Below are 25,227 nucleotides of genomic sequence, written 5' to 3' on the forward strand. Positions count from 1 at the left end.
CATCAGCTTGCCTTTTTTTCTGGTATGAGGGAGTCCTCAGGGACACTCTGAGCACCAGAAGTTAGTGATGTGGTTCTGAAGGGAAATTGCCTGAAAAACTGAGAGAAGGGTGAACCTATAAGGGTTATGTAGGACTTGGGAAGTTGAAATAATACAAATGAAGAAGATAGTTGCATGGCTGGATCTCATTTTTTTAATGGCTTTTCTATCTCCATTGTTTTTTAGAGATAAAAGAAAGGGATGTATAGTTATATAGGATGAAGAAGAAGGAAGATTAATCCATGATTTTTTTCAGTGAGACTTCCCCTTTCCATCTGGAGAGGCCACAGGATCTTGTAAACAGTTTTTGTTTGCAGTGTGCAATTTACTGTTTATTAAAGATGCTTACAATGCTTCTGGCCTCAGCTGTTTGATTCAGAATCTAATAAACGGCTGCTGATTTGTCAGGCTTTCACTCTATGGAGAAATCAAGCTGTTGCCTGTTGGCCATCATTTTAATAGTGGAACTGTGGTATTTGTACAGCCCCCAGCCCTGCTTTCTTGTAAGACTCATGCCTGAAATATAAATCATCATCCTCTGTACCTCTACCCCATATATATTAGCAAGGACTTTTATCCTACTGAGAGAAAGTCTGTGTTTGTAGTAGTCAAAGTGCTGGCTCAATTTCACAAATATGCTGAGCACCGCAAATGGTTACCATCACAGTGATGGAGTAAGTTGCTTCAGCGTCTTTGAGTCATTCCTTGAGTGATAGGTGCAGGGCTTCTGTTTCTCTCGTCTCCAGGAGATCCCTATATTCAAGGCTTTTTAAATGCAGTTCCACTGATCTCAATAGTGCAAAGAAATCATTCCATGACTGATAAAACTGGTGGAGTGTACTACCCCATGGCTGTGTCGCGTAGCTCAAGCCTTCCCACCAACATAACCCCAATCTCCCCCTTTTGTTTATTATAACTCATGGCATATGACAGCACCCTCATCTCAGATTGAATCATATGTAACGCACGCCACAGCGTAAGCTGAGCAAGGAGCAGTCCTTGCTGTGGCTGGCTGTAGACTGCCATGTGATGACTGGCTGTCTGGTATGTACATGTTACTAGTGAGCCCATAAGATAGCCTCAAAACAGAATTAGCCAGCCCTCATTACATCCTTTCCCCTTTAGGGCTTTGTATGCCTTGCTAATTTCCAGTGAAACCTACAAGAACATGTTTTTGTTTCCAGAATTACATTGCAATCGATCAACGGGTCTGAAGACAACTGGAAAGCAGACTAACATAGCAAGAAGAAATAATAAGAGAAAAAGGATCTTAAAATAGCAAGTGTACTTGTGCCTGTAGTTACTGATACTGAATAACAATGTTGGTGTACGAGCATATGGTCTTAAAATAGCTGGGAATAATTTTAGCTAGAAATAATACAAAGGTTCCTAGCTATCCTTGATGTTCTTGAACAGCCTTGCTGTAGGAGTAGTGAGAGCAAACCACTCTCCACCACCATCTACATCTACACCACTTCTCAGTGAAGTTTAATTCATTTATGAATGATGGGACTATACAGTGTCCTTGCCTGCAGAAAGTAAAAAAAAAAAAAAAAAAAAAAAAAGAAAAACTATAACAACAACAACAAAGTATGTCAAGTGCCTGGAAATGTGGTGACTTCTGTAGTCCTGTGTTCCTGCCTCCAGTCTGTGACCCTGTGAAAGGAAAATAAAAATGAAGCATCCCAGATGTTTCAGACTCCTCCAGACATTATGGCTGGCTGTCAGTCTGCCTTTCTTTCTTGATGGCATCTCTTCCCTTGTTGAGGAAATCTTTTTAACATTAGTCAAAATCTTTACAATTTGAACTTTACTCCCTAGATGGGCTCTGCTAGAAGGATGATCTCAGAACAAAATGCTCTTGCTGTGATGCCAAAATATTGGCCGGTGGGTGGCTATCTCAAGTCATCTTCCTCCTCCTCACTTGTTCTCAGGCAGACTCTCTCAGAAGCACAGAAGAAACCCCTCAGTACGGTTGGTCGATCATCCAAAAACAAGGACAACAGCACTGATACTCAGACTGCCTGGTAGGTCAGCCAACTGCTTATGGAATTTTCTCATCATAGAGCTAGATAAAAGCTTTTGCAACACCAGGACTGGTTCACTGATCGTGCTGTAAGATCTGATGTGCCCACAGGGGTATTTTACAGCTCTAACCTTGTACATACATGATGTCATGTTCTTTGGCATGTGTGGAAAAGGTGGACCCAAGAAAATCCTATAGATGGGTGGGGAAATCTGGAATTAGAGCTGGATCCATTCTGTGGGAACAGAGCAGATACTGCAGGCAGCTGCATGTTTCTCTGTCCTGTTTGTTTTGAGCATGTAATAAATTTTCCTGTTTCCAGAAACGTCTTGTGTGGAACTTCATGTAGACTTCAAAGGAGGAGGTGCAATGAGGGAATGGAGACATAAAAGTCTCTGGTGTGTCCTGGCCTTTCTCACTTCCTTGCTTGCCTCTCTTTTCTTCTTCTCAGATCTCAGCTGGGCAGTACAGCCAGGAGAGCCAACACAGCTTCTCAGGAGTTCTGCAGCCGTTTGTCCTACAGCGCCTGTACATCAGCACAAGGCTCAGCTGTGTCCCTGGCACCCTAGGGCAGTGGCCATGACTACAGGTGAGACACACCTGACACCCAGGGCTAATTCATCCACTTTTCTTGTAAACGGGCAGCTGGAGAGGGTCCCGTGGGCTCAGTCACACCGAGGGTGCAGGTACCCTGTCTGTGCAGCAAGGCACAAAGCCCCTGGCCACCCCGCCCCTAAAGGGCTCACTGACCAGCTGCCCCTCAGCCCCCCACCCTACACACGTGGGCAGCCCCGTTTGTCAGGCACCAGAGCGGGTAGGAAAAGGGATTGGGGGGATGTTGAGAGGTTTCACATGGGGACAGCCTGCAGGGCAGCTGGGCCCCAGGGGCTGGGGCGCAGCACCAGAGGCTGCTGTGAGTGAGTGGTTCTCAACCGCCAGGCACGCCGGTGAGGAGAGCGTGGAACAGCAGCTGCCGCTGTTACAGCTCTGCTGCCAGCTCCACTCCTCCTGATGCCATTCCTACCTCCAGGATTTTTCCCTGACTCACAGCATCACCATCCAAAAGTCTCCCTGGAGGAAGGTATCTGCCTGCTGGTTTGTCTTTTTATCCTTTGCCTCATCCGCGGGAGAAGGCAGAAAAAAAGCCATAAGCAATCAGCTCGCCTCTTTTCTTTTTCCTTTTTCATTTCTCCCACCTCCGTTCCCTTCCTATTGTTAAGGGGGGTTAAATCCCCTTTGGGAAGGAGCTTTTTTAGGTCCATGCATGGAGGGCAGCAAATTGGAAGAGGTGAGCAGCCGGCAGAAGATGTGAGAGCTAGAAGGGCCGTGCTGTGGGAGTGGTCCTTGCTTTGTGTGCAAGCGAGGCAGTGAGTGTGCAGCCTCCCACTCTGGGCGCATCTTTTTTTGGATGCTGTGCAGTTCCCTGTGTGAAATGCTTTTTTGGTTAAAAGAAGAAGAGATGTCACATCAGGAGCTCACCCAGCGACTGACTACAGTTATCACCCATGTGGGTAAGACATCTTTATTTTTCTTCTCGCTACATTTGTGTAGATTTGGGGGCCCTTTTCCCCAAGGAGGTGCTGATGTACAGGCAGGAAGCCTTTGTGTGACAGTATCACACCTGTGAGTGAAACAGGAGCCATCAGCAGACTGCAAAACCCAGGGATTTGGGGCAATTACTTTTACTGATGGTTTGATTTGTTTTTCAAGCATGCAGGTTTCTGAAAAGTGGAAACAATAAAAGCAGCCTGTATTACCTGGGAGGTGATCTGTGTAAAATTCCCAAGCACAGTCCTTGCAGGGAGGTGTTGTAGAAAAGGGAGTGGTGGAAGGATGCTAAAGCCATGCTGGTATGCTTTGCTGCTAGTTGTGACAGTGGAATTGCAAACCATTCTCTTTCTATGTACTGTTCTCAGAGAGCCTTTTTTATTGCCATTGCTGTTTCAATGAAGGTGCTAGGGCAGGATCCCAAAAGCTCTACCCCGTGTTAGGCTTGATTATACTGTTTGCTAACCTTCAAATGGTAGTGAACAAAGGTAGGGCCCTACACTATGCAGTGGCATTCTTACAAGTCTATGCTGGCTACCCAGCAGTGATGGCCAAACTACAGGGAAGCAAATAACCTGAAGCTAGCAAGACAGAAGATGCTGGAGATTAAAATGTCCACTGGTAAAAGCTTTTGGAACCCTTCCTTTTTACATGCAATGAGTTAAAGCAGCTTGTGGCTGTGTTGCATCTTGTAAAGAGAATATTTTTAATTGAATTGCATGGGAGCAAATTTTATAGCTGTCAGTGTTGGTAATAGATTGTGTGTTGTGAATACCAAAGCTGTTGTACAGGTTTCTGAAATGTCTTTGCCTTTCTAAAATCTATATATGAAATAGAGCGTGCCCAAAATGCAGCTTTCAGAGAACACACAATTCAGATTTTAGATCAAAATTCTTTTCGGGCTTGATGCTAGCTGTAGCAGCTGAACTATGTTTAAGAAAGCAAATGCAATCAGTGGCTTGTCTAAAGAAATAGCACAAGAGCAGATTTAGACTGAATAAAATGCTTAAGACCAGGTGCCATTTTTCCAATCTCTTCTCCATGGATCAGTTTTTGTGGCCCTGATAACCTGTGCAGGGGCTTGGTGTGGGAGAGAGCGTGACTGTCAGGAAAGCACAGTCTCAGTCTTTTTGACCCAGTGGTGCCAACATGAGTTGCTTTGCAATTGTACAGATTCAGATAGACACAAAGTCGTAAGAATTCACATTTTTATTATGAAGACTTCAGCATGAGGCACATCTCATTTTTATTTTTTTAGACAGAGTATTTCACTGGAGCCAAAGAGATTTGTATGTCTCCTGTTTTTCCTGTTAGACTCAATACGGATCTCCGTCATCCATATTGAGGACCCTCCTTGATGTCAGGAGGGATATGTTAGAGATAACAGCATTATGGTAGTATCAAGCAATGCAGAAAATCCTGCTGTCCACTAGAAAGATGTTAATTAGCCTGTGTATTGTTCCTTGGCAAATGGAGAGGTTTCTGGGTCACGTGGCTGAGACTAGAGAGCCTCACTGGTTTCCTTGAGGTCAACCTCCAGGTCAGTCCTAGGGAGAGGAATGAAGACCACAGGTCTTGGTGTTGGTTTGTTTGTTTGTTTTCCCATTTCACACTGACAAGAGCCTCTTTCCCTGTCTTCAAACAGGGAAGGACAATCTCACCATTTTCCCAGTCATTCAGGACCTAGAAATCTGACCCTGCTTGTGGGATCTGACTGCCTTTTTGTAGACAGTGCTCATTTGTTATCAAATCATGTAACTAGAAAAACAGTTGTACAAACGCGGAAGCAAGTAGTGATGAAAAATTGTTATTGGTTGGAGGAAAAAAAATCTTCGAAACCCACTGATGATGCACCGTGTTTATGAATCACACCTTGTAACATGAATCTCCTTAGCTGAATCGGCAGTATCTTATTGAATCAGTAATTCCCGGGCAGCAGCTGGAGTCTCTTGAAAGTTCAGTGGGAATCTTTAAAGCTTAGATAAGTGAAAGGACTCTCATCCTTAGCAAACTGAGGGGATCCCTCACCATGAAGATCCTTTATAGTGTTTACTATTTTTACAGCGTCTGTCACCCTCTTGTTGGACCACTTGGACTAATGGCATTCAGTCTCTCTGTAACGCAGCCAACACTTGGTTGAGAGCACAGCTCTCAGATCCCATGATAGCAGGAGGAAGGAAACTTATTCACAACATTTAGAAAACAAACAAGACCTTTATGGGACCATTAAAAAGAAAGACTAGGTATATATTTACATTTTAAATAAAAACTTTGTGGGATCATTTTTTTTTGGTCTGTGTGAAGTAGATAACACACCAGTTTATTTATAATGTGTCAATAAGAGCGTCACAAGTTAATTGCCTGGAGCTCAACTATCTGTCCTGGGCAGAAGCTTTGATCCCTCATTAGCTGACTCATGTTGTGTTAGACAGTCCACGTGCGTGTTAAATGAGCCTCTTATCCTACTAGAGACTCCAGACAGGTATCTATCTGCTTAACCCAGTTTAAAATCGAATTGTTCAAGTTACCTACTTTTAAGTTATCTGTCCATAGTAGCTATCTTAACTTGGCACTTTTTTAGTACCATGTCCCCTGTGGCACATCTTTACACAGCGTCAAGCAATAGAGGACCAAAAGAAATCTCTTAAATAGCCCTGTGTTCCCTCAGCCTGTCTAGGATTATTCCTGATTGCCCTGGTGTGGGTGAGGTAATGGGGCCACCACAGGTGTCTAGGACAGGAGTGATTTGTGAATGCTAGCAGCCTTTCTGCTTGCTACACAAGATGTAGCACAAAATGTCACCCAATCTTGTTATCAAAACTGCGTCAGAATTCTTTTTTTAGTTTAACCTACTTCCATTAAACTTGATTGGCAGGAGGTGTTGGGGAAATGCTCATCTCTTTTGAAAAAAAAGTGTCATTCAGGTAGGTGGGTAAGTGTCAGCTCTTCTGTGATGGGGAGGGAAGAAGCTTTGCTGGGTGACGTGCTTGGTGCTGACAGCAGGGGTGTTTGCACATGGGAATTGTACGGCTCATCCAGCTTGTGAAGCCCACCAGAATATGCTTTTGTGCACCCGCTACCCACCCACGCTTGGCAGTTGGTTCCCAGAAGTCTGATGCCAGCTTTGCTGCATGTGGCAATGTTCTGGGCACAGTTATGCACACGAACGTCTCCACCCAGTGCCCCATTTTCCACAGATTTTTATTCTTAAAATGATTTTATAATAATATGAAGCTGCCAGAATAGACATCAGCTGTCTGAAATGGAAACAGCAGAGCTCCTCTCTGTTACCAGCAAAGAATACTGCATTTGAGATGGGATTTTCTTCCCTGTAACTTCCAATTCAGTTATGAGAGCTCCTCATCTGCAAGTGACATCTGTATCCATATGAGCTGTTTGTCAGCATCCCTGGTAGGGGAGGCACTGGTGTGAAATTGCAGAAAGCAGTACATTGCATAAATGACATAATAAAAAGAACACACATTCATGTCAGCTTTCATCTGGTTTTACAAACTCTCATTTGCCCAGTCTCCCATTTTACGAAATGAAAAACTAATTTAAGCAATTTGCAAGAGATCAAAAGGGAAATCAGTGGCAGAACTGGGGTAAGGGTGGAAATCTCAGGATACACAATCACTTAGGATTCCTGTCTGTTAACCCCAGTAGGTCAATTCCTACCACTTTTGGCTTAACCACCAACTCTGGGGAACAGTGTAAAATATCTCTGTATGTGGAGGGAAGCTGTGCTACGATTTGGGACAGGAGGTGAAGGACAACACTGCATCCACTTGACTGTATGAGAGGAATTTAGGTCAGCAGAATGGAATAACCCGAGCTGGCAATTGTCCAAGGCTGATGGCTAAGCATCACAAGTCACAGAATCTGTTTTATGCTGCAAAGCCACAAATAATCTAATATGTCACAGCTGAATAGACCATTGCAATGTTTCTCATCTGTGGCTATGTACAGAAAGGATACTTAAAAGAAATTTCTTAAGTAGTTACCTTCCAAGGTACCGTATCAAGTAGGCCTTCTGTTTCTTCTATGCAAAGGATTAAATCAAGGCACTGGAAATTCCCCTGCCCATGACAGAAAATTCTTCCCTTTGTTTTAGAGCATTCATGCATTTCAGGCATTCTTTTTGAGCCACTGGTCCTACAGCTCTTTTCTACTTTTAATTTTCTGGTGAGCACTGAGGGGTGACTGGTCTCTCTCACTGACCCCCACACACCAAGTTTCTTTACCCAAAAGTAAGGTACAGGCTCAGAATATGCATCTATCACTGCATTCCCAATTAAACAGGACAGTAGCAAACTGCAGAAATGTGTTTGATAAATTTCCTTGGGGTCTCATGCTAATGAAGAGTGATCATTTGTAGTTCCTTTCCCCATTAACGTATGTTTATTAAAAATTGACCTTCTGCTATCATATTACCCGCATCTTTCTCTCTGTATCTTAATCATGCTTTTGAACCCTTGGAAAATTTTGACCAAATTTGGTCATAAAATAGTAAATTCATACAAAATCTGAAAATATTGAGTGGAGAAAAAGATGCAAATACGGAGGAAAAGGAGAATCAACTCATTCTATCAGACCTCACAGAATCTACATGAGACAGTGAAAAGGGAAAAGGAAAAGTAATAATTTATTTTTGCTGGTTTTGCTGCTTAAAAAAGCTACTTGTTTACATTTTTGTTCCCAGATTGTGGTTATTAGTTTTGCCTCAATATGGCTTATTCTGTGCAGCTGTTTCAACTGGGAGCTGTTTAATAATGAACTGTTTAAAAGAGGTTTGTTAATGCTGCAGAGTTTGTGCCTAAACGTGGAAATCACGCATCTACAGAAACTCGTGAAAAATGTGCAGATTTGTCTAGTGTACTCTCCAAAATGTAGAATACTGCAAGTACTTGTTTAAAGCTCACTTTCTAACCTGGGTTGTCAAGGCATACTGAGAAATAAAGACCACAAGAAATTGCTACAAGCTGGGGATACAGACCACTGGTTTGGTTGTCTTAATTTCAAGCCAAAATATTTATGTGATAATTTTGCCTCATGTCTAGGGAGAGAGGTGATTAAAGAGCTTCCCAGAACCAATAGAATCAGCAGTCTATACTCTCTAGTAGGCTCCCTCTCTTTTGGAACAGAACAGCTCAGAGGTGTTTCTTTTTCTACATTGTCTTTTACTTTAGTTGATTTTTTTTGTTGTTTTTGTATGGGGTGTGATTCAGACTCTACCATCCTTAACAAAATTCAAGAGAATGTTAGAAAAATCCTGTAATCCAGGTTTGTTACCACTAATTCTCTTACAAGCAATAAGCAGAGCCATGGACTAGAGCCCCGCAGAACCAAAAGGCTGCTTATAACCCTAGCTATTTTCTCATTTATTGATATCCTCTCCCAAACTGGCTTTCATTCCCCCCAGACCCTGAGCTTTCATTCTTAAACCAGTAAGAGACCAGGATTCCGGGGAGGAAAAGGGGATAGGAATAGCAACCATCCACCATCTGCTTGCTACAGGATTTTCACACTTTCTTCTTATGCATTTTGTAATGGCAACTGTTGGAGACAGGGTACTGAGCTGGATGGAGCTGAGGTGTGATCCAGTCTGTCAATCCGCAGGTCACTGTCTGTTTCAAAAGCTCCCAGATTGCTGCTGTTAAATCTAGTGCTGCTATAGTAGTCTCTCTCTGTCCTGTATTTTCCAGTCTACCTCAGCAATGGCTTGTAGGTGTTTGTTTCTTCGAGTGAATGCATGGAGGGAGGAGTGTTTGACATGAAGAATTATTGAAGGAAAGCCAGATGGCAGAGTCTGGGTTTTGCTGTAGGTACCAGTGATGCCCATAGCCCCTTCCACAGCTATGCATGGCAGGCACTTGGTTCATTGCATCCTTAGAAAGCTCTCTTGGGCTCTGTAATATATGGCTGTTGGCATCTGCAAAGAGGTTGGGGCTCAGACAAGTTATTAAGTGAATCTGTGTACTGTTGTGCTCAGCTCTTCTCCTGGCTTTCCTAGACCCACCTCTGTCTCAGGACTGTGTTTCCTGAGACAGTGTTAGCCCTCTGTGGTCATTACAATACAGCAGAAAGGAGGAACTGTCAACTTCCAGACCAGGGTATGTGGTGGTTTTCCAGATTTTTAAAAAATAAGTAATAGCAATAAAGAAGAATGTGGTAGCTTGGGTCGCAAGCAGGGGAAAAGTGACATATTGCAGCATCATTCACTGAGCTACTCAGACTGTGGCACTTCCCTATCCTCTTAAACACTTCAGAGCAACCCCAGGCAGTTTGGAAGGAGAAGGCAGGGGAGACTCTCCAGGGGAAGGCAAGTATAGATGGTTTCCTCCTGTGTGAGCTCTCAGGTCAGGCACAATGACAGCAGCTGGTGCTGGCAGAAGTCACCGCTTGCTGACAGGGTAGGCAGTTGTGACCATTCTGCATTGCTGGGTCTCAATATTAAAAAGCAAATAGAGCCAAAGGAAGCCAGAGAGGAGCCCTTGTCTGTCCCCATTTCCATGTCATAGGGAAGCTCAGATGGCCTCAGTGTAAATTAAACTGCTGTGACATCAATTACAATTCCTGGCAGCTCATTAAATACAAGGGCCTTTTTCCACCTCTTGCCTCATCTTTTATTTAATTCCTTTTCTCGCCTTCCATATGGTGCCCATATCCAAGAGATCCCCTGAGAGGACATCTCTCCTGGGGTAATCAGTTCAGCACCCGGGAAGGTACTTGCATTACCACACCATCTCAGTGAGAGGAGAATAGGCTCTACGATTTCATTGCTGTTACTTCCTTCTCCCTTTTTCTGCACCATGTTGGAAGCCTCTCTTAGCCCCTGAGGAACGACTCAGCATTCAAACTAGGATGAACCCTTCTGGATGAGGTTTGGATGACTGCTAAAATCTTTTTGACAACTGGTATTTGGTATTAGCCCCTTTTGTATATCCCTTCCAGTTTTTCAGTGCCGTGTTTGTGTTCAAGGATTTGGTGGAAGATACACCACAAATATTTAGTGTTAATGCTGATGCGTTGTAGCCCACTGAGCCTCTCCTACCTTGCTTCAGAGTTCAGCACAGTAATGTCTGGATTTCCCCAGGTGGTCACTGACTGGGAGAAATCTGAGTTCTCTACAGAGCTGCAAGCTCCTGGACACCTCAAAAATGCTGGAAAAAGATGTGAAAGGGATAGCATGGCACATGGCTCATTATTAGTCGTTCATCTTTGGTGACTCAGAGGATCCAGAACAGCACACATGGCCAGAATTGAAACCAAGGAATGTGAGGGAGACAGGGCGAAGAAACTGCCAGCTCTTACATGCATAGATGGAAAAACATCACTAGTAAATACCTTAAGAGATCTGTAAGTCATGGCAGAAAGGGAGGTACTGCTGAGTTCAGAAATAATCTAAAAAAGCTTGTGGGTTCAGTGGAAGAAAAGATGGCAGGCTCCGCTTTGGCAGGGGGACAGGTGTGGAGGGAGCAGTCAGGATGAGATCACAGCACCTTCAAGCCCCTCTGCATGTAAACACAGCGTAGCTAACATGTGAGTCCAAAGGCATAGCGGCCTCCAGGGAACGATTGAGATCATGGACTGGAAGCGAGCCACGTCCAGCATGTCAACTCCGGCTGTTGTAAATCTCACACAACAGCAGTGTGTTCAGGGGTGAACTACATCACCTCTGTGCACATCTTGTCATGTGCAGAGCAGCACTACAGAAGCCTGATGCCTTTTCAGGAAAAGACCCACAAATAATTCAGCATTAAGAAATAGTCCTTTCTCCTGTTTCTGTCAGAATATTCCTTGTGTGCTATAGAGAATGAAGCACTGACCTGAAACAGACAACCCCAAACTGCAGTGGATGCTAGGATTCAGTTTGCAAAGCTGCACAGTGCAGGAGCTGCTTTCCTGAGTTCATTTGGGGATCTTGGGTTAGTTCCTGTAAGATCTCAAGGAAAACCCAGCTGAGAGGATCTCGAGTCAGCTGCCCCACGTCCGTGAGTACAGGCTGTAAGCTCTGTGCTTCCCGTTACCTCCATCTGTGTCACACAGATCTTGGATGCAGACCAGCAGCTCTTATCCTGAGACTGTTTACGCACCCACCCGGATCACCCAATATACGCACACCCCAATAGTACTACTGCAGGGCTTGCATAGTACCAACCCATATATTAACACCATATGTTACAGGCTTCATACGAGAGGCTGCATCCGCCGCTTCCGCAGTGCAGGCTGTTGCCTAGGGCAACGGGATACAGGGGGGCTGCAAAGCGTTTCGCTATTGCTTTCTCTGCGTGACTGTGAGCTGTATGATTTCCAGCTTCCCCGAGGCAATGAATTCTCTATGGCTGGCCCTGGATACGAGAGCAGTTATCTGCCGTTCCAAGCCATATGTGCAAGCCAAACAATGCTAATGTGTGGCGTTTTGGTCTGCTAGCAACAGTTGCTGACAGAACCTGGCTCTCCTTGCTCAACACATGCGTTGAGCTCCGGGGATTTTAGAGTAGTTACTCCCAGTTAACACCGGAGAACCACTTCAAGATACCTGCAACGTGAAGAGGTGAAGAAAATCTAAAGCCAGGAGTGGTGTCTTTCAGTACTTCAGGAGAGTGATTTAAATCCCCTTTAAATTCAGGGACATCTGAGACAGCAGCCATTTTTCACTTCTTATATGTAGAGTATTAGCCTACAGTTGCTGGCATCTCCAAAATCATTGCAGTATCTATAGCTTAGTTAGGACTTTCCAAGGATGTGCAAGCACTAACAGACACGTACAGGGGGAAAGAACTGCAGCAAACACAAGCAGCTGTACTAGCAATAAGTAGAAAAGAGATCATCTGGATGTGCAGAGTTTGTGTATGTTCTCTGTTGGTTGTATATGTTACAACCTAAACACTTCAAATGCTTTTTTTTTCCCTCCCCTCCATATGGACTCCATATTCTAATGGAATTGCTGTGGCTAGAATTAATATCAGGAGAGTTTGCCTCTTTTTGTCAATCAATAATCCTTCACATAACAAAGGAGGACTATAAATATTTCCCTCCTTGGGGTCTGAAGTTTACCATTGTCCATTGCACTTTGGTTTAGAGGTCTCCAAAGCCAATGCTTCATGTCTGAAGCGGTCGATACTGGTATTTGCAGCATAAAAGCTGCAGCTGATGACATACATGGAAACCATCTTATTGATCTTGCAATATTCAGAGAAAAGATTATTTCAAAAAAAAATAGCAAAGGGTCTTACTATAATGCTGAGCTGTAATCAGATGAATAACTAATCAGAAAGCTCCCAGAAATTACATGCCGGTAATTGGTGGAGGAAGGTTGCTGGAAAAATCTGCTTCATCCTTATTATGGTGATTAGCTTATTCAGCACTAGTGTATGTTTTTTTTTTTTTTTTTTTTTTAATGATTTAAAGCTACCCTTACTGTTTCATCTACCTCTGATATTTGCATTGTTATCAGTATCTTGTCCCTTTCCACGTTAAATCAGTAGAGGATTCACACTAGACTTACAAGTCACACTTCAGTTGGAGGTAAATTTTCTGGTCTTTATTTTAGTAGGTCATGGATATCCTACTTCCTGGCTTTGTTTTCAGATAGGGGAGTATGTAGTTTCAGCACTGTGCAATCATCATTCTGGAGGATGGTTAATTACACTCTGGTTACACAGCAGAGCCTTGTGCATCATTACATCTTGATTGAGAGAAAGCTAGCAGCCAAGTGCACTTTGAGGAGCAATGCTGTTCGGACAGGAGCTATGAGGAGTCTCTCAAAGTTATTCTGTGCCCGCTCTACCACAGCATCTACAATACCAGCTGTGCCCAGACCATGCTCTGCAGACATCCCGCTTTCCTTTTCAGAGCTGGGGGAGCAAAGTCTCCCCATGTCACCCATGGGAAGGAGGGATGAAACAACTGATAGTCCCCTGCCACCTCCTCTGTTCAAAAGCATCACAGTAGAGCTGCTGCCTGAGGTGATAAGGGAATTGATCTCAGGAACACAGCTGTGCTGGATCAGCCTTGTCCCCTTCCTGCAGAGGAGAGAGCACAGGGGGGGCACATCAGCGCTAATTCATACTACAACTTTTATTGCCACAAGTCCCTCAATGACAGGATCCACCTGCTTTGTCTTCCTTTCTCAGATCAGCTGAAAGGCAGGGGGTTACTGAGTTGGGCAGAGGAGCTCCAGCCTCACTCCCTCAAGCCCATTCTCAAGGAGATTTAATGGCACTGCAGGGCTTGGTACCCAGGAGTTGCTTTCTGTTGAGAGACCCCATGCCCTGGGAGATTCAGGGGATAGCCCCCATCACTGCCACTTGGGGAGGGGCTGCTAGAGGACACAGAAGGGTGTAATCACTTTCCTGTACACAAACCCTGTAGGAGCAAGGCCATTTTACTGTTCATGCTGCGCTCAAAGCATTGAAGTCCAAAACATCTAGCCAGCCCAGTCTCCAGAAAAAAAAGCCTGTGAGATGGATGCAGATCCTTTGAAAAGTTGAGTACACAAGTTCTTTAGTTTTTCATCTGAATTATATTTGACTAAAGAAGCATATCACTTCTTCACTGAAAGTTATGTGTGTGTAATTTTGATGTCTAAGAAATATAGTTCAAGTCATTGATGTTGGTTTTCCTACTCAGAAGTAAACCTATCCCTTCATTTTATTCCTAGAAGATAGAAGCATAAAACTAATCTTATAAGTGCTTTAGCAAAAGGTAGTGATCTCATGTGAAACTTGATAACTTCAGTTACAGATTAAGCTACAAACTGTAAGAGTCTTAAACATTTAATAAGGAAACACCCAGATTAGGAAAATATTTTACAACAAAATAAGAGCAGACTTGACAAGATCATCCTTACCTCCTAGAGGGAAGTCCTACACTACCCAGACAAGGATGGTGACAGAGTTAAATTACAAAGATGACCTAAGATTAATCTAGTAAGTCTAAACTACAACTCATAAACAGCAGAGAAAGTACCTGAAGACAACATTGCCCACAACACAAGGAGAAGAGGGACTGGGAGCCCTCTTAAATGGAGTCACTGGAGCACTGGGCAGAGCGATTGGGTGATGATTAGTGATTAGATGATTAGTGCAGTCTGGCCCCTTGCTACATGCTGCTACTAATTGCGAAATACTTTCTCAGTACACCCTACATGCTCTAAAATACCTGTCATGTCCACTACTGGTGCTGTTATTTGGGATCAATCAGACCTTGTGCCTGATTTTTAAACTCCTTGTTAGTGTTTTGTTTTTATTTCTGCTAATTAGCCCATTCTTAGCTGTTTCAGTTCAACTATCAGACCTGCTGCCTCTGAAAGAGTATGTAGTAGTAATTAGCCTGACACAAACAACAACTGCAAAACCTTAATGAGCAAGATGCTGTTTTAAAAATACAGTGTTGAATCTGCAGATATTATCAGATAAAGTTGGAAAACACTCTAATGTTCAAAGTTGCAAACAGGAGATAAATATTTATTGGTATGTCCCCATTTATCATCTAGCTTTACTGCAGTAATTGCAACTGAAATTAGACAAATTGTATGAATATCTTGGCCTTTGGTTCCCAGCTGAAGATTATTTTTCCTTGTGCTTCATTATTTGTATCAAGATTTTGAAGCTCCTGTGATGCTTCTGATGCAAGTAAATAAATACTGCTTTATTTTTTGTACAGCTGACAGTTGCTACTCTTGAACCAAATATATTTAAAATAAGGGAGACAGGTAAATATTTTGCAGAATCACATGAATTTATGCTACAAAGGAGCAACAATGAAAGGGTTAAAGAGGCAATGGCGGGGAAGGATTATTTCTCCACCTGAAGCAGGTATCAGTTAGGGGCAGGTGTTAGCACTAGCCCTGGTGTGGAGAATGGTTACAGGGCCTGCTTAAAGGAGCTGTGGAAAGAGATCCCAGCTGGAAGTAAAGAAATAATGAGGTAGGTTTTTAGGCAGAGAAAAAAGTACAAAAAGAGAGGCTGGAAGGGGGGGGGTCTATAGGGTACCTAAAGGCTATGTAGGAGGCTGGTTTGTGGTTTGAAGCTTGTGTGCTGCGCTGGAGAGCTGAGTTGTGAGAATTCTAAAGTGTGCCTGCTGTGCAGTAGGTTGCAAGGATGTACAGGAGAATTGAAGGCTTTTGGGAAGCTGGAAGGCTTCCCTGGAGATATGGGGCTATGTAGGAGGCTGGAAATCCCTGTGCTGCTTGGTAGGCTCAAAGGCTGATCTGAATCTGGTGTTATCAGCGCATGGGACAAAGAGACTCAAGAAAAAAAAAAAGTTTATTTATAAGAGATCCTAAGGATGCCTCAGAACACAGGGATGCAAGCAGTAACTAATGTTTATTTACCAAGGCATTAAATAATTAGATTTCCCTTTAGGTAAATAGTAATCTTGTGGAGTTGTTAACCTACAGCTTTCAGAGGTGCTGGGGCTCCAGGAGATAGAAGAAAAATTAGGGACTATTCAAATATTAATGTGTTTTAAGAGGAAGCAGTACTTCTACTGAGGTCTGTGTGTGGCTTTGCTCTGGGTTGTGGGGTCAGATGGCACAAAAATGCTCACAATAAGGAAAATCTCTGCTGGTTCTCTGCCCTGGTACAGCAGCAGATGCACTAGGAACTGGAATTCCCTCTTAAAGCAGCACAGCCTCTAGCAGACATGCTCACCTGCTCAAATATTCTTCATTTAGTGGTGCATACGTACAGGTAATGTGTGGTTCAACCTTCTCCACTGCCCATATGCAGTGTGCCTCTGCCAATAATTAGAGCCGTGCTCTGAATACAGCTGTCTAAGAAGGCAGCTCTGCTGCTGAGGTGGAGCTGGCAGATATTCCTGGTTTGTGGGTCCAGAGAGGTGGTACCAACACAAGCACAGGTGTTTGGTAGCTCAGAGAATCTAAAGTGACCTTGCAGACAGACCTATTTTGAGGAGCAGGTATGAGGATGGCATGCCACTATGTGCCTCCATCCACTCTGAGGTCACCTCAGGAGTCCTGGGTGTAGATCAGAGGTGGTTTTCTTCTTGGCAGCAGAGTACTCCTAACTGTGAGCCTGGTGCTTTGAGCTGCTTCCAAACCATTTTGGTGTTGCTTTTTTAAGCTGAATTTTTTTACATTTAAAGATTCCCTGTCAGCATAAACCAATTCAAAGGGCTCTCAAGCAAGTAGGAAATGTATATGTATATGCTTTCAGCATGTTCCTCCCCAGACTTTTGCTTTTGTGGTGCAAAGCTTTAGGCAAAATTCTTCCTGCTGCTTCCCCTGCCCCCAGCCCTTTTTCAAATGGCTCTCAGATGCGTTCTTAAATAAAACCTAAAATACATGTATTCTTAAACTGTCTTGCTTTATTGGCAATTAAACGGAAGATCATCTGCTTCATGAGGGTAGCAATCTCTCTGTGGTGCCAAAGTGCTCAGCTGAGAATCGCTGGAGAAGCACAAAGCACTACTTGATGCAATATTTCCTGAAGTGGGCTTATGTCTAGCGGGACTCGGGTCCATAAACAGATGTGTGGTTTAAATCTTTTTGAGTTAATAAGCGCTGGTCAGCAGAAAGTGTTTGCAGTGGGGTTTCCTGGCAGACTAAAGAGCAATTTCTTATCTCATTGGAACACTGCTCAGCTTTAGGCAATGCAAGCCCATTGTGCTGTTGCAGCCAGAAGTGCTGTCCTTTCTGTGTTGGTTGGAGGATGCTGGTGCTGGGTTGGCAGGGAAGGTCTCTGTGTGCTGTCCCTTGCCAGATGAGTTATCTCAAACAGCTGGGTGCTGCTTCTGAATCTGACTTCTAGACCTCTTCTGCTCTCTGTGGACCTACCTGCTTGTTAGCTTATACAGTCCCCAGATAAATTTAGGCTTGTTACCAAAGGAAATGAAGCTCATGCTTTGTCTGTGTATCCCAGCTGGCTTTTTTAGCAGCTCTTCCCTGGTTTTGACACAGCATTGAAACTCCTGGTTTCCTGTGAACTTTGTGAGCATAGGTTGTGAGAGAGCAGCTCATTATTTTTACCATATTATTAGACATTACAGAACCAAGTTAGAGTAAGGTAACAAAAACCAGTGACTGTGCTGCTTGGGGAAGAGAGGAAGAGGGCTTGGAGCGTGGTTGTGTGTGGTAGGGCAGTGTCTCTTGGAAAGCTCAGGAAATCACCCTGCAGATTGAGTCTTTCTGGAAACTTAAACCTGTCAGGCACTGGGCAGGACAAACTTAGACTGAGTGTAGGTGTGTGAGTGTCCCATTGTCTTCTGAGGCTGCCCAAGGGGGTGCACATGCAGGAGAGTGCTGCAGTTTCTCACTTGCAGGAGCCCAGCACTGAGAAATTAGTTAGAGATCTGTCCCCAAGACCTGTCCCCAGAGTTTTAACAGCAGCCCTGATCTGGGGAAAGAATAAGAATGGGCACTTCGTGGCTGCCAGACTGGTGCTTAGTTAGGGGGAGTAACTCTGTTCTGACTGGCACAGTCATGTCTGTTTCATCCTCGTTTCCTCAGCATTGCCCTAGGGAATGTGGAAGGAGTGTTTGTGTATCTGCCAGCTGAGAGCCCAATCAGTCAAAGCCTTGGTGTTCAGAAGAGTAAAGACAGGAGTTTGAGTTCCTTTCTCCCAGCGGGCTGCTCAGGTAACCACCGTGCACAGACATGCAAACAGGAAAAGATCAATTGTCCCTGCAGTCCAATATCCCACCCTACGTAGTAACTGATGTTAAGCATTAGAGAGACAGCAGTAATGTTGGATGTTCCTGCACTGTAATTTGTAATGTGAGAGGCTGTTTCTTCCTGTTCAGCTAACGCTTGGCTTGTGTCCAAAAGCCTTGAGTATCAACAGCCCTCGTGATTCTTGCAGAGCCTATTTTTATCCCTGTCTTTATGGTTCTCCCTTTTCTGCTTTAAGTTGTGAATTACAACAGGAAAAAAAAAATACTGCTTCCATCAGGGAATGTGCACAGCTGCTCCTTAGGGAAAGGAGGCGTCCTGGTGGTCTTGGCTGAATGGATCTAGCAGCTGCTCTGTGCTGCTGATGCTCCAGTGATTGATTGCAGGGAGGAAAAAGGTGAAGAGGGAAGAGAGGGGAGCAGTGCAGTGTTCTGGATGCTGGCAAGAGTCAGGGTTATGTCGCACTGGAGGTGATGCAGTGTGTCAGTGGCAAAGTACAGGGAGGAGAAAAACACGTTCATTTCTTAATATCCAGAGATTTCTCTCCTCCAGCATTCCCTTCCCACTGCTGTTGGAGGGCACAAAGACTGTGCCTGTGCATCTGCCTCTCACATTGTACCTTGTGTTGATGGCAATGTGATCATGGTGTTTAGGAGCATGAGAGAATGGTTAGAAAACCAGGACTCTAATCCAGTGGGTATGGCACTGTTTTTTGTTTTGGTTTGGTTTCTTTTCTTTTTAAAGAGGCTGGTAAAAGGAAAATGAATATCCCTGGATGTCTGCACGGTTCCAGCTTCAAGATGGCAACGAAAGTCTTTGGCAAGACTGTCTACTGATCTTAGCTGTGCTCACTCCAGGTTTGACAGCTCACATGGGGAATAAACATGCACCAAGAGTGACAGAGTTCTTGTTTCCCACTGCTGAGAGTGACCAAAAATATTTTGCTTGTCAATTAGGAAGTCACTTTAAGCAGATCAGTGTAATGAGATTCTGAAGCCATATGGCACTGGAATTAGTGCCTTCTAGTGCAGTAACTGCATGCTGTAATTGCAGCAGTGCTGTATGCTGAAAGTAATTCCAACTGCACAGGTTTTTCTTCTACTCATTCTTTTATCTTGTTAGGGTTTGAAACAATGCCTGAGATGTAGCCCTTGCTTTAAACTTACAAAAAAATAAATAAGGGAATTTTGGCTTTTTATTAGTTGGAATAAAATAAATGGAAGTTAACAGAAAATACAAGTTTCCTAGCTGAACAATGAAATGGGTTGTACCTGTAGCTGCATTGAGTGTTTGTTCCCTGAAAATGAACCTTCATTTCAAACTCCTGAAATCCCTTGTGGCTCATCAGGTTCATGGTCTCAGTGGTGAGGAAGGAAGAAGGAAGGTCATTGAGGTATATATGAAAAGGAATAGCAGATTCCAGCATAGTCAACAAAGAACAGTTCAAACTTCAGATAAAACATCAGGATAGTGTGAAGCTGGAGTTTCAGTAGCAAAATCTGAATTTTTCTTATATTATATGCATATCAACCTAAATAACAGCAATGGATTTAGATTTTCTCTCTCAGCCTTGCAATATACTGTGCCTTGGTGAGGGGAGCTGCTGATCTCCATGAATAAGATATCTCTTCTTGATCTCATTGTATTTTTATTAATGTTTTTGAAATCATAGATGGATGGGAGAGGCAATCTAAGTCTTGTCTGCTAAACCTGATTCTTACAAAGCTCCATTGAAAACAGCCATCTATTTCCCTTCAGCTGTTCTAATGACTCTGTAAGCTGTGAACAGGAGGTTTTCTACGGTCTTTTCTAGCTGCCTCACTTACATGTGCAGCAGAGGCAGGCTTCTCTCCCCCCCCCCGCCTTCCTCTGGCATATAAATACAGTTCCCAAATTCATTTTGAGTGAAGAGGCAAGAATTGAGATCCACTGGGACCAACATTATTGAGATCCAGTGTGTTTGTTGCTTGTTCCATGATTAACAGTGTTAATTATTGGAGCACTACCTTTGGGGGCAGGAGAGTATTATTCCACGAGGAAAAGATACAGGGCTTAAACACATTTAACTGATTTGACTTTAAATTTGTGGCAGTCCTCTGACTGCACAAGAAGATTTGTGCTGTCATTACTGTATCCCTAACAAAAAAGCTCCAATTCCAAGGTGAGCTGGTATTTCCCACAGATCTAGGAACCAGTGCTATTCCTCTGGTTTGATAATGTCAGCTGAAGATACCTGGGTTTTCTTATTTCTCATGACACTTACGCTATTTACTTGCTTATTCATTGTCAGCCCAACCCAGATAGGGTTGCTAGGCAATGCTGGCAATTCATGAGCAGAAAATGTCTTCCTCCTTATTATTTTCAAATGTGCTTGTCTGGAGCAGCAGGAAAGAAACTCCCCTCCATTCTGTGGCAATCTCTGGAAACAACCCAAGGAAACGTGCCTGCTTCTCTTCTGTACCTGCTCCCTCTGCTGTGCTCTTTTGTGTTTAAAGAACAGTGATTTGCTTTCAGTCAGGCTGATAACCTTTTAGCTGAAGAGGGAAAATTGGGAAGAAGTTAATTATGAATGCTGAGCGCATAGTTGGTAACGTGCTACATAAAAGCATTCCTGCAAACCAGCCGTCACAGCATCTCCTGAGCAGACACGCTTGGCGCAGTACAGAGGAGGTAATCCTTTGGGTGGCAGCAAACAGTGCAGCTCTCAGTGCTCCAGTGTCAGAGGTTTCTGATAACCTCAGGAGAAGCTGGCCAAGCTTCTTGTGAAATGTGAACGAAATCAACGTACACGAGAATAAACAGATCTTTCTGTCCACTGATCCTAACTCATGCACCACAGCGCTCTGTCCCTGAGGTAAACCTTACATGCCCTGGAGCTGAATGGTAAGCAGCTACAGTCAGCTTATTTTTTTGTTCAGAGCTGGGTGGTGGCAGTGGCATGCCAGGCATCTGAACCACATATTTAGCAGTGGAAAGGATCAGTGTTTCCTAGAGAAAAAACGAGACTTAAATGATGTTTACCTGCACTTCAGAAGCTCTCATCTAGGCCAGGTTGCTTTTCACATCCCACTTGTAGCATCGAGCCTTCCTCTTGGAACAGCGTGTTTCACTGAGCCTCCTGGTGCTAACCCACGTGGTGGGAACGGTATATGCAGGGGAGGCTGGCAGACAAACATCTCATCACAATGTTGGATTCTCCCTGCTGTGCATCTATGTATGTGCAAGGTTGGAGTGCAGTTATTCTGTGTATGTGTGCACACATGAATGTAGTGTCAGAAAAGCTTATTCTTCAAGGTATGTCACGTTTGCCTTTGCAAGGACATCCTGAGCCCCTGAAACAGAAGAAAATAGAAGCTGTACAGAGGATGGAACAAAGGCTTTGAGAAAACCACTGGGATACGTTTCCACTTCTCTTACTTCATGATGACAATTTTTTTTCTACAAATTCTGCCTTCTGCGCTGCTGTTCTCCCCATCTGAAAAATATTGCAGTCCCCTGGGGATTTAATATGGAAGCTCTAATAAATATTTTACAAAGGAGAATGAATCGGGTCTGCCAACAGCACAGTATGCCATTGTCTTCACTCTGCAGGCAGCGTTTTGGCAAAGAGCAGGAGGGTGACCAGCTTTATGCCATGAAGCAAGCTTAGGGGAGGGAGCACAAATCTTTGAGAGCAAGGATCCCATTATAGCTCTCTGTCAACAAAAAGAGAGGATTAGGGAGCTCAGACAGCTCCCTGGTTGGGGAGCACTGGAGCTGGTAGGGGAGGAGCAGCACTGAGCTGACTTTGTGCTTTAGCCACCAGGCATTCCTGCTTGTCCATGTAGTTAGCCACCATGTTAGTAGCAGCTTCATGTGAGGCTTTTTCTCCTGGGCACTTTTGTCCCCTGTTCCCTCTGTGTTAATTGGGCTCCTCCTTTTTCGCTCTGTCTGTGCATCAGCCATGATCTGAGGCAGTCAGGAGCTGAATACAGGGTGTAGCTGTGTAAGACACCAACAGGTGTTAGTGACTGAGGCAGAAGGTGGCATAGCCTTTCCTCATCTGCGTGCAAGATCCTTGCAGCAAGCTTGTTCTGTGCCCAGGTCCCTGCAGTTGAGCTCTGGGTTGCAGCTTGGCTCTCGTTTATGAAGTTCTTGTATTCTTTGCACTGTCACCAATACTGGCCTTGTGCCTGGTTGTGCATCTCCTATGCAGTTCCCCCTGCTCCAGGGAAGGCTCCTTTTTATTTCACCACATCAGGGCTGAGTGTTCTCTACAGTCAGTTCCCTAAGAACTTGTTTCTTCACAGGGCTCTCCGATTAGTAATTATTATTACGGAAATCATTAAAAGTGGGGAAAAAAATCAAATATCCAGCACCTTCAAAGAGAGATTTCTAAATATATGTTCCAAGACCCAAATATTAATGTGAAACTCGTGGATCCAACTTCTTTTTAAGAAAGGTTTGGGTGAGGGTTGTACAGCTAGCAGAACATTTCTGCCAGCAATATTTCTGATCTCCATTTGCTATTCTGTTCATTTAGATGATCAGATCTTGTGAGCAGGGACTGTACACAGCAGCAGAGGGCTCTTCTGTATAGTTGCAGCTTCCCAGCACCACTACCAGGCATGAATAATTGGTTGAGCAGCTCTGCAGAGCAGTCTCCTTGCACTGTCCACGCTGAAATGCTGAAGCAGGAAAAAAAAGTGTCAATAATGAGGAATCATAAGCCTTAAAGGGAGTGAAAGTAATGAAGAAAAATGTTTTCTTAAGAACTTTGTGGATGTATTTGGTATGCCCTTTAAGGGGAGCATCCGGTGATATTGCAGTGTGCTGCTGGGATCTTCCACCTTCATCGTTGCTTGTAGGATAGCTTTAAATTAATGATAAGGAAGCCATTCAGGGCATTGGCTGTGCCGAGGTTCACAGGTTTCATTCTGAACGAGAGAATGAAGTAAACTGATATTGAAAGCAAGGAGGGAGAAACAACCACAGTCAGTAAGCCTATAAAAGTCTTAGCCAATTGCAATGGCGAACATCCTGCTGGTGGGGATGACCTTGAATGAACTAAGTGGGATAAAGTCACCAGCCTGGACTGACGGCTGAAGAACCAGGCTGGATTCCAGCAAACAGCAGATTCCTGCCGAGTCTCCTGCGCTCTGGCAATGGCTTCTCGGTGTCAGAGATGTGGACAACAGGTGCCCAGGAACCCACCTTTCACTGCTGTCCGGATAACAGAAGGAGAAATGAAGTCTTACCATGATTTTATAGGAGGATGCATTAGACTGGAGCGTATGGCAAAGAAAGGTATGTGCAGCATCTTTAAAAGAAATAGCATCTTCTCCTAGTGGTATCTGCACTGCATTCCTGAGAGATTTGCAAAAGGGGCTTGTTTTTCTAATGCTTTCTCTGAGGAGCCAGTGGTAAACAATTTAAAGGCAACTGGCTAGATTTGGATATTAACTCTGGCATGACTGTATCGTTTGGCTTGAATGTGCATGTCTGGGATATTTGCAGTGATTTAACCCAGACAAGGTTAAAAGGGGTGCTGGGTTCTTTCTGAGTAAATGTTTATTTCACTCGGCTGTCAGTGAGATTTCTGTATATGTCTGGAGCAAGTATTTATTGCACATCTAAAATACCCTTTTGAAATGAATGTAAGGAGATGGGGCAGTGGGTTTCCTGCCATAGCTGACCCTGTCACACTGTGCTCCTAAGGTACTATGTAGAAGGTCAGTATCTTTTTCACTGTGATGCTTCTGGTTTCCCTGGACCATAACAGAAATCTGGACTGTCAAGCTTTTTGTGCTCTGCATGTTTCAGGCTGAGTACAGGGTAATATTCTACTCCGAATGGGTTGCTAGTGTGAGATGCTGGTGTCCTGGCAATTTGTTCTGATTGCATGTTAACTCTGAAGTGATGTTAGCTGAAACCTATGGTGCTGACTGTTTTGCCAGCTATCAAGACTGCTGAATCATAGAGCAGTTTTTGTTTGTTGTCATTAAAGTGAGATCAACCAGAGGAACCCTTTGGTTTCATTTGCTCTATTAACTTGGATAAATACTTAGCAAACCTGAAATCCAGAAGTATAAAAAATGTTCACTTGTACGTGATAAAAAAGATCCCCCAAAAGCATGCAGTCTAGTTGTACTTTCAAGTTGATTTCTTTATTATGATTTAGTTAGCTCTTTAGCAAAAGTATTTGCAAATGGTCACAGGTTGAAGTTGTGAAGTATTTTGGTTCTTCTTTGATTACTCTTCGGAAACCTTTGTATCTGGGAGTTGCATTCAGTCTGGGAAATCGAGACTGTTCTGCAGGAAAAGAAGGTGGACCAGAAGCAGGTGATCTGCTGGCAACTCCTGCTTGCAGCAAATCGGGGTTTGCAAATGCTTTCTTTAACAGGGCTCTAACACACAATGCCAGGGTTTGAAAACTGCAAAGCCAGCCCGTTTACCTCTGCTTCTGTTGGCCGTTTATCTGTGCTGACTTTTGGGCTCAGTGCCTACCTATGCATTGTTGGATTTGGCTGACCTTTCACTAACACGGATGTTTCCAGTTGCATTCTTTGTAACGAGGCATTCAGAGTTCACTCGGTAGCATGGCAGAAATGTCTGGTATCTTGAGTAAATAGCAGAATTCCTCACTGTTCCTCCTGAAGCTTTGATCAGGTCCTTCCAGGTTGCTTATGGCTCTGTGGGCCTACTGTAGTCAGAGCTCAGGCATCTGCTGTTCCTTTTCTTCCTGTAGGTAGAGAGGGGAAGACACTGGGTTTGCCATGGTTACTGTTCCCAGGGAAACACCTTTCCTGCCTAATAAGCTGAGAGATGACCTGGCGTAGTATTACAGGCAGAAATCCCTTGGAAAATTATTTTCTGGTAGAGAATGGGTAGTACATCAATGCAGTCTAAGCACGTTCCCATTTTGTGAGGCAGAAAACATCTTTTCTGCTTCTGTTTAAAATTCTACCAAAGAGGACATCTGAAGGGCAGAAGGTAG

At 43.9% G+C, this 25,227-nt stretch overlaps 1 protein-coding gene and 2 long non-coding RNA genes across 12 annotated transcripts in view; 1 reads left to right on the forward strand and 2 right to left on the reverse strand.

Annotated features, from left to right (window-relative positions):
• The first annotated feature begins 3,043 nt into the window (after window positions 1-3,043).
• Window positions 3,044-25,227, forward strand: part of MCF2L2 (MCF.2 cell line derived transforming sequence-like 2) — a 160,342-nt gene continuing 138,158 nt past the window's right edge. For 3 of the 10 annotated variants that reach the window (XM_084528959.1, XM_084528962.1, XM_084528967.1), the window contains exon 1: window positions 22,885-23,537. In XM_084528959.1, the coding sequence (XP_084385085.1) occupies window positions 23,396-23,537 (142 nt within the window). In that variant the 5' untranslated portion in view covers window positions 22,885-23,395. Of the gene's footprint in view, window positions 3,147-3,285; window positions 3,577-6,488; window positions 6,538-22,883; window positions 23,538-25,227 lie in introns of those variants that run through there. The other 7 variants (XM_084528965.1, XM_084528968.1, XM_084528964.1 and 4 more) reach the window with 6 other exon arrangements.
• LOC311441199 lies at window positions 4,805-21,634 on the reverse strand. The gene is made up of 2 exons (XR_014695842.1): window positions 21,273-21,634; window positions 4,805-5,160 (listed from the first exon to the last, which is right to left on the reverse strand). It is a non-coding gene; the product is annotated as an uncharacterized lncRNA (long non-coding RNA).
• Window positions 12,992-14,598, reverse strand: LOC311441200. Its single transcript, XR_014695843.1, has 2 exons — window positions 14,469-14,598; window positions 12,992-13,641 (listed from the first exon to the last, which is right to left on the reverse strand). It is a non-coding gene; the product is annotated as an uncharacterized lncRNA (long non-coding RNA).

Source organism: Aythya ferina (assembly GCF_964211825.1).
Source record: "Aythya ferina genome assembly, chromosome: 9".
Taxonomy (NCBI): domain Eukaryota; kingdom Metazoa; phylum Chordata; class Aves; order Anseriformes; family Anatidae; genus Aythya; species Aythya ferina.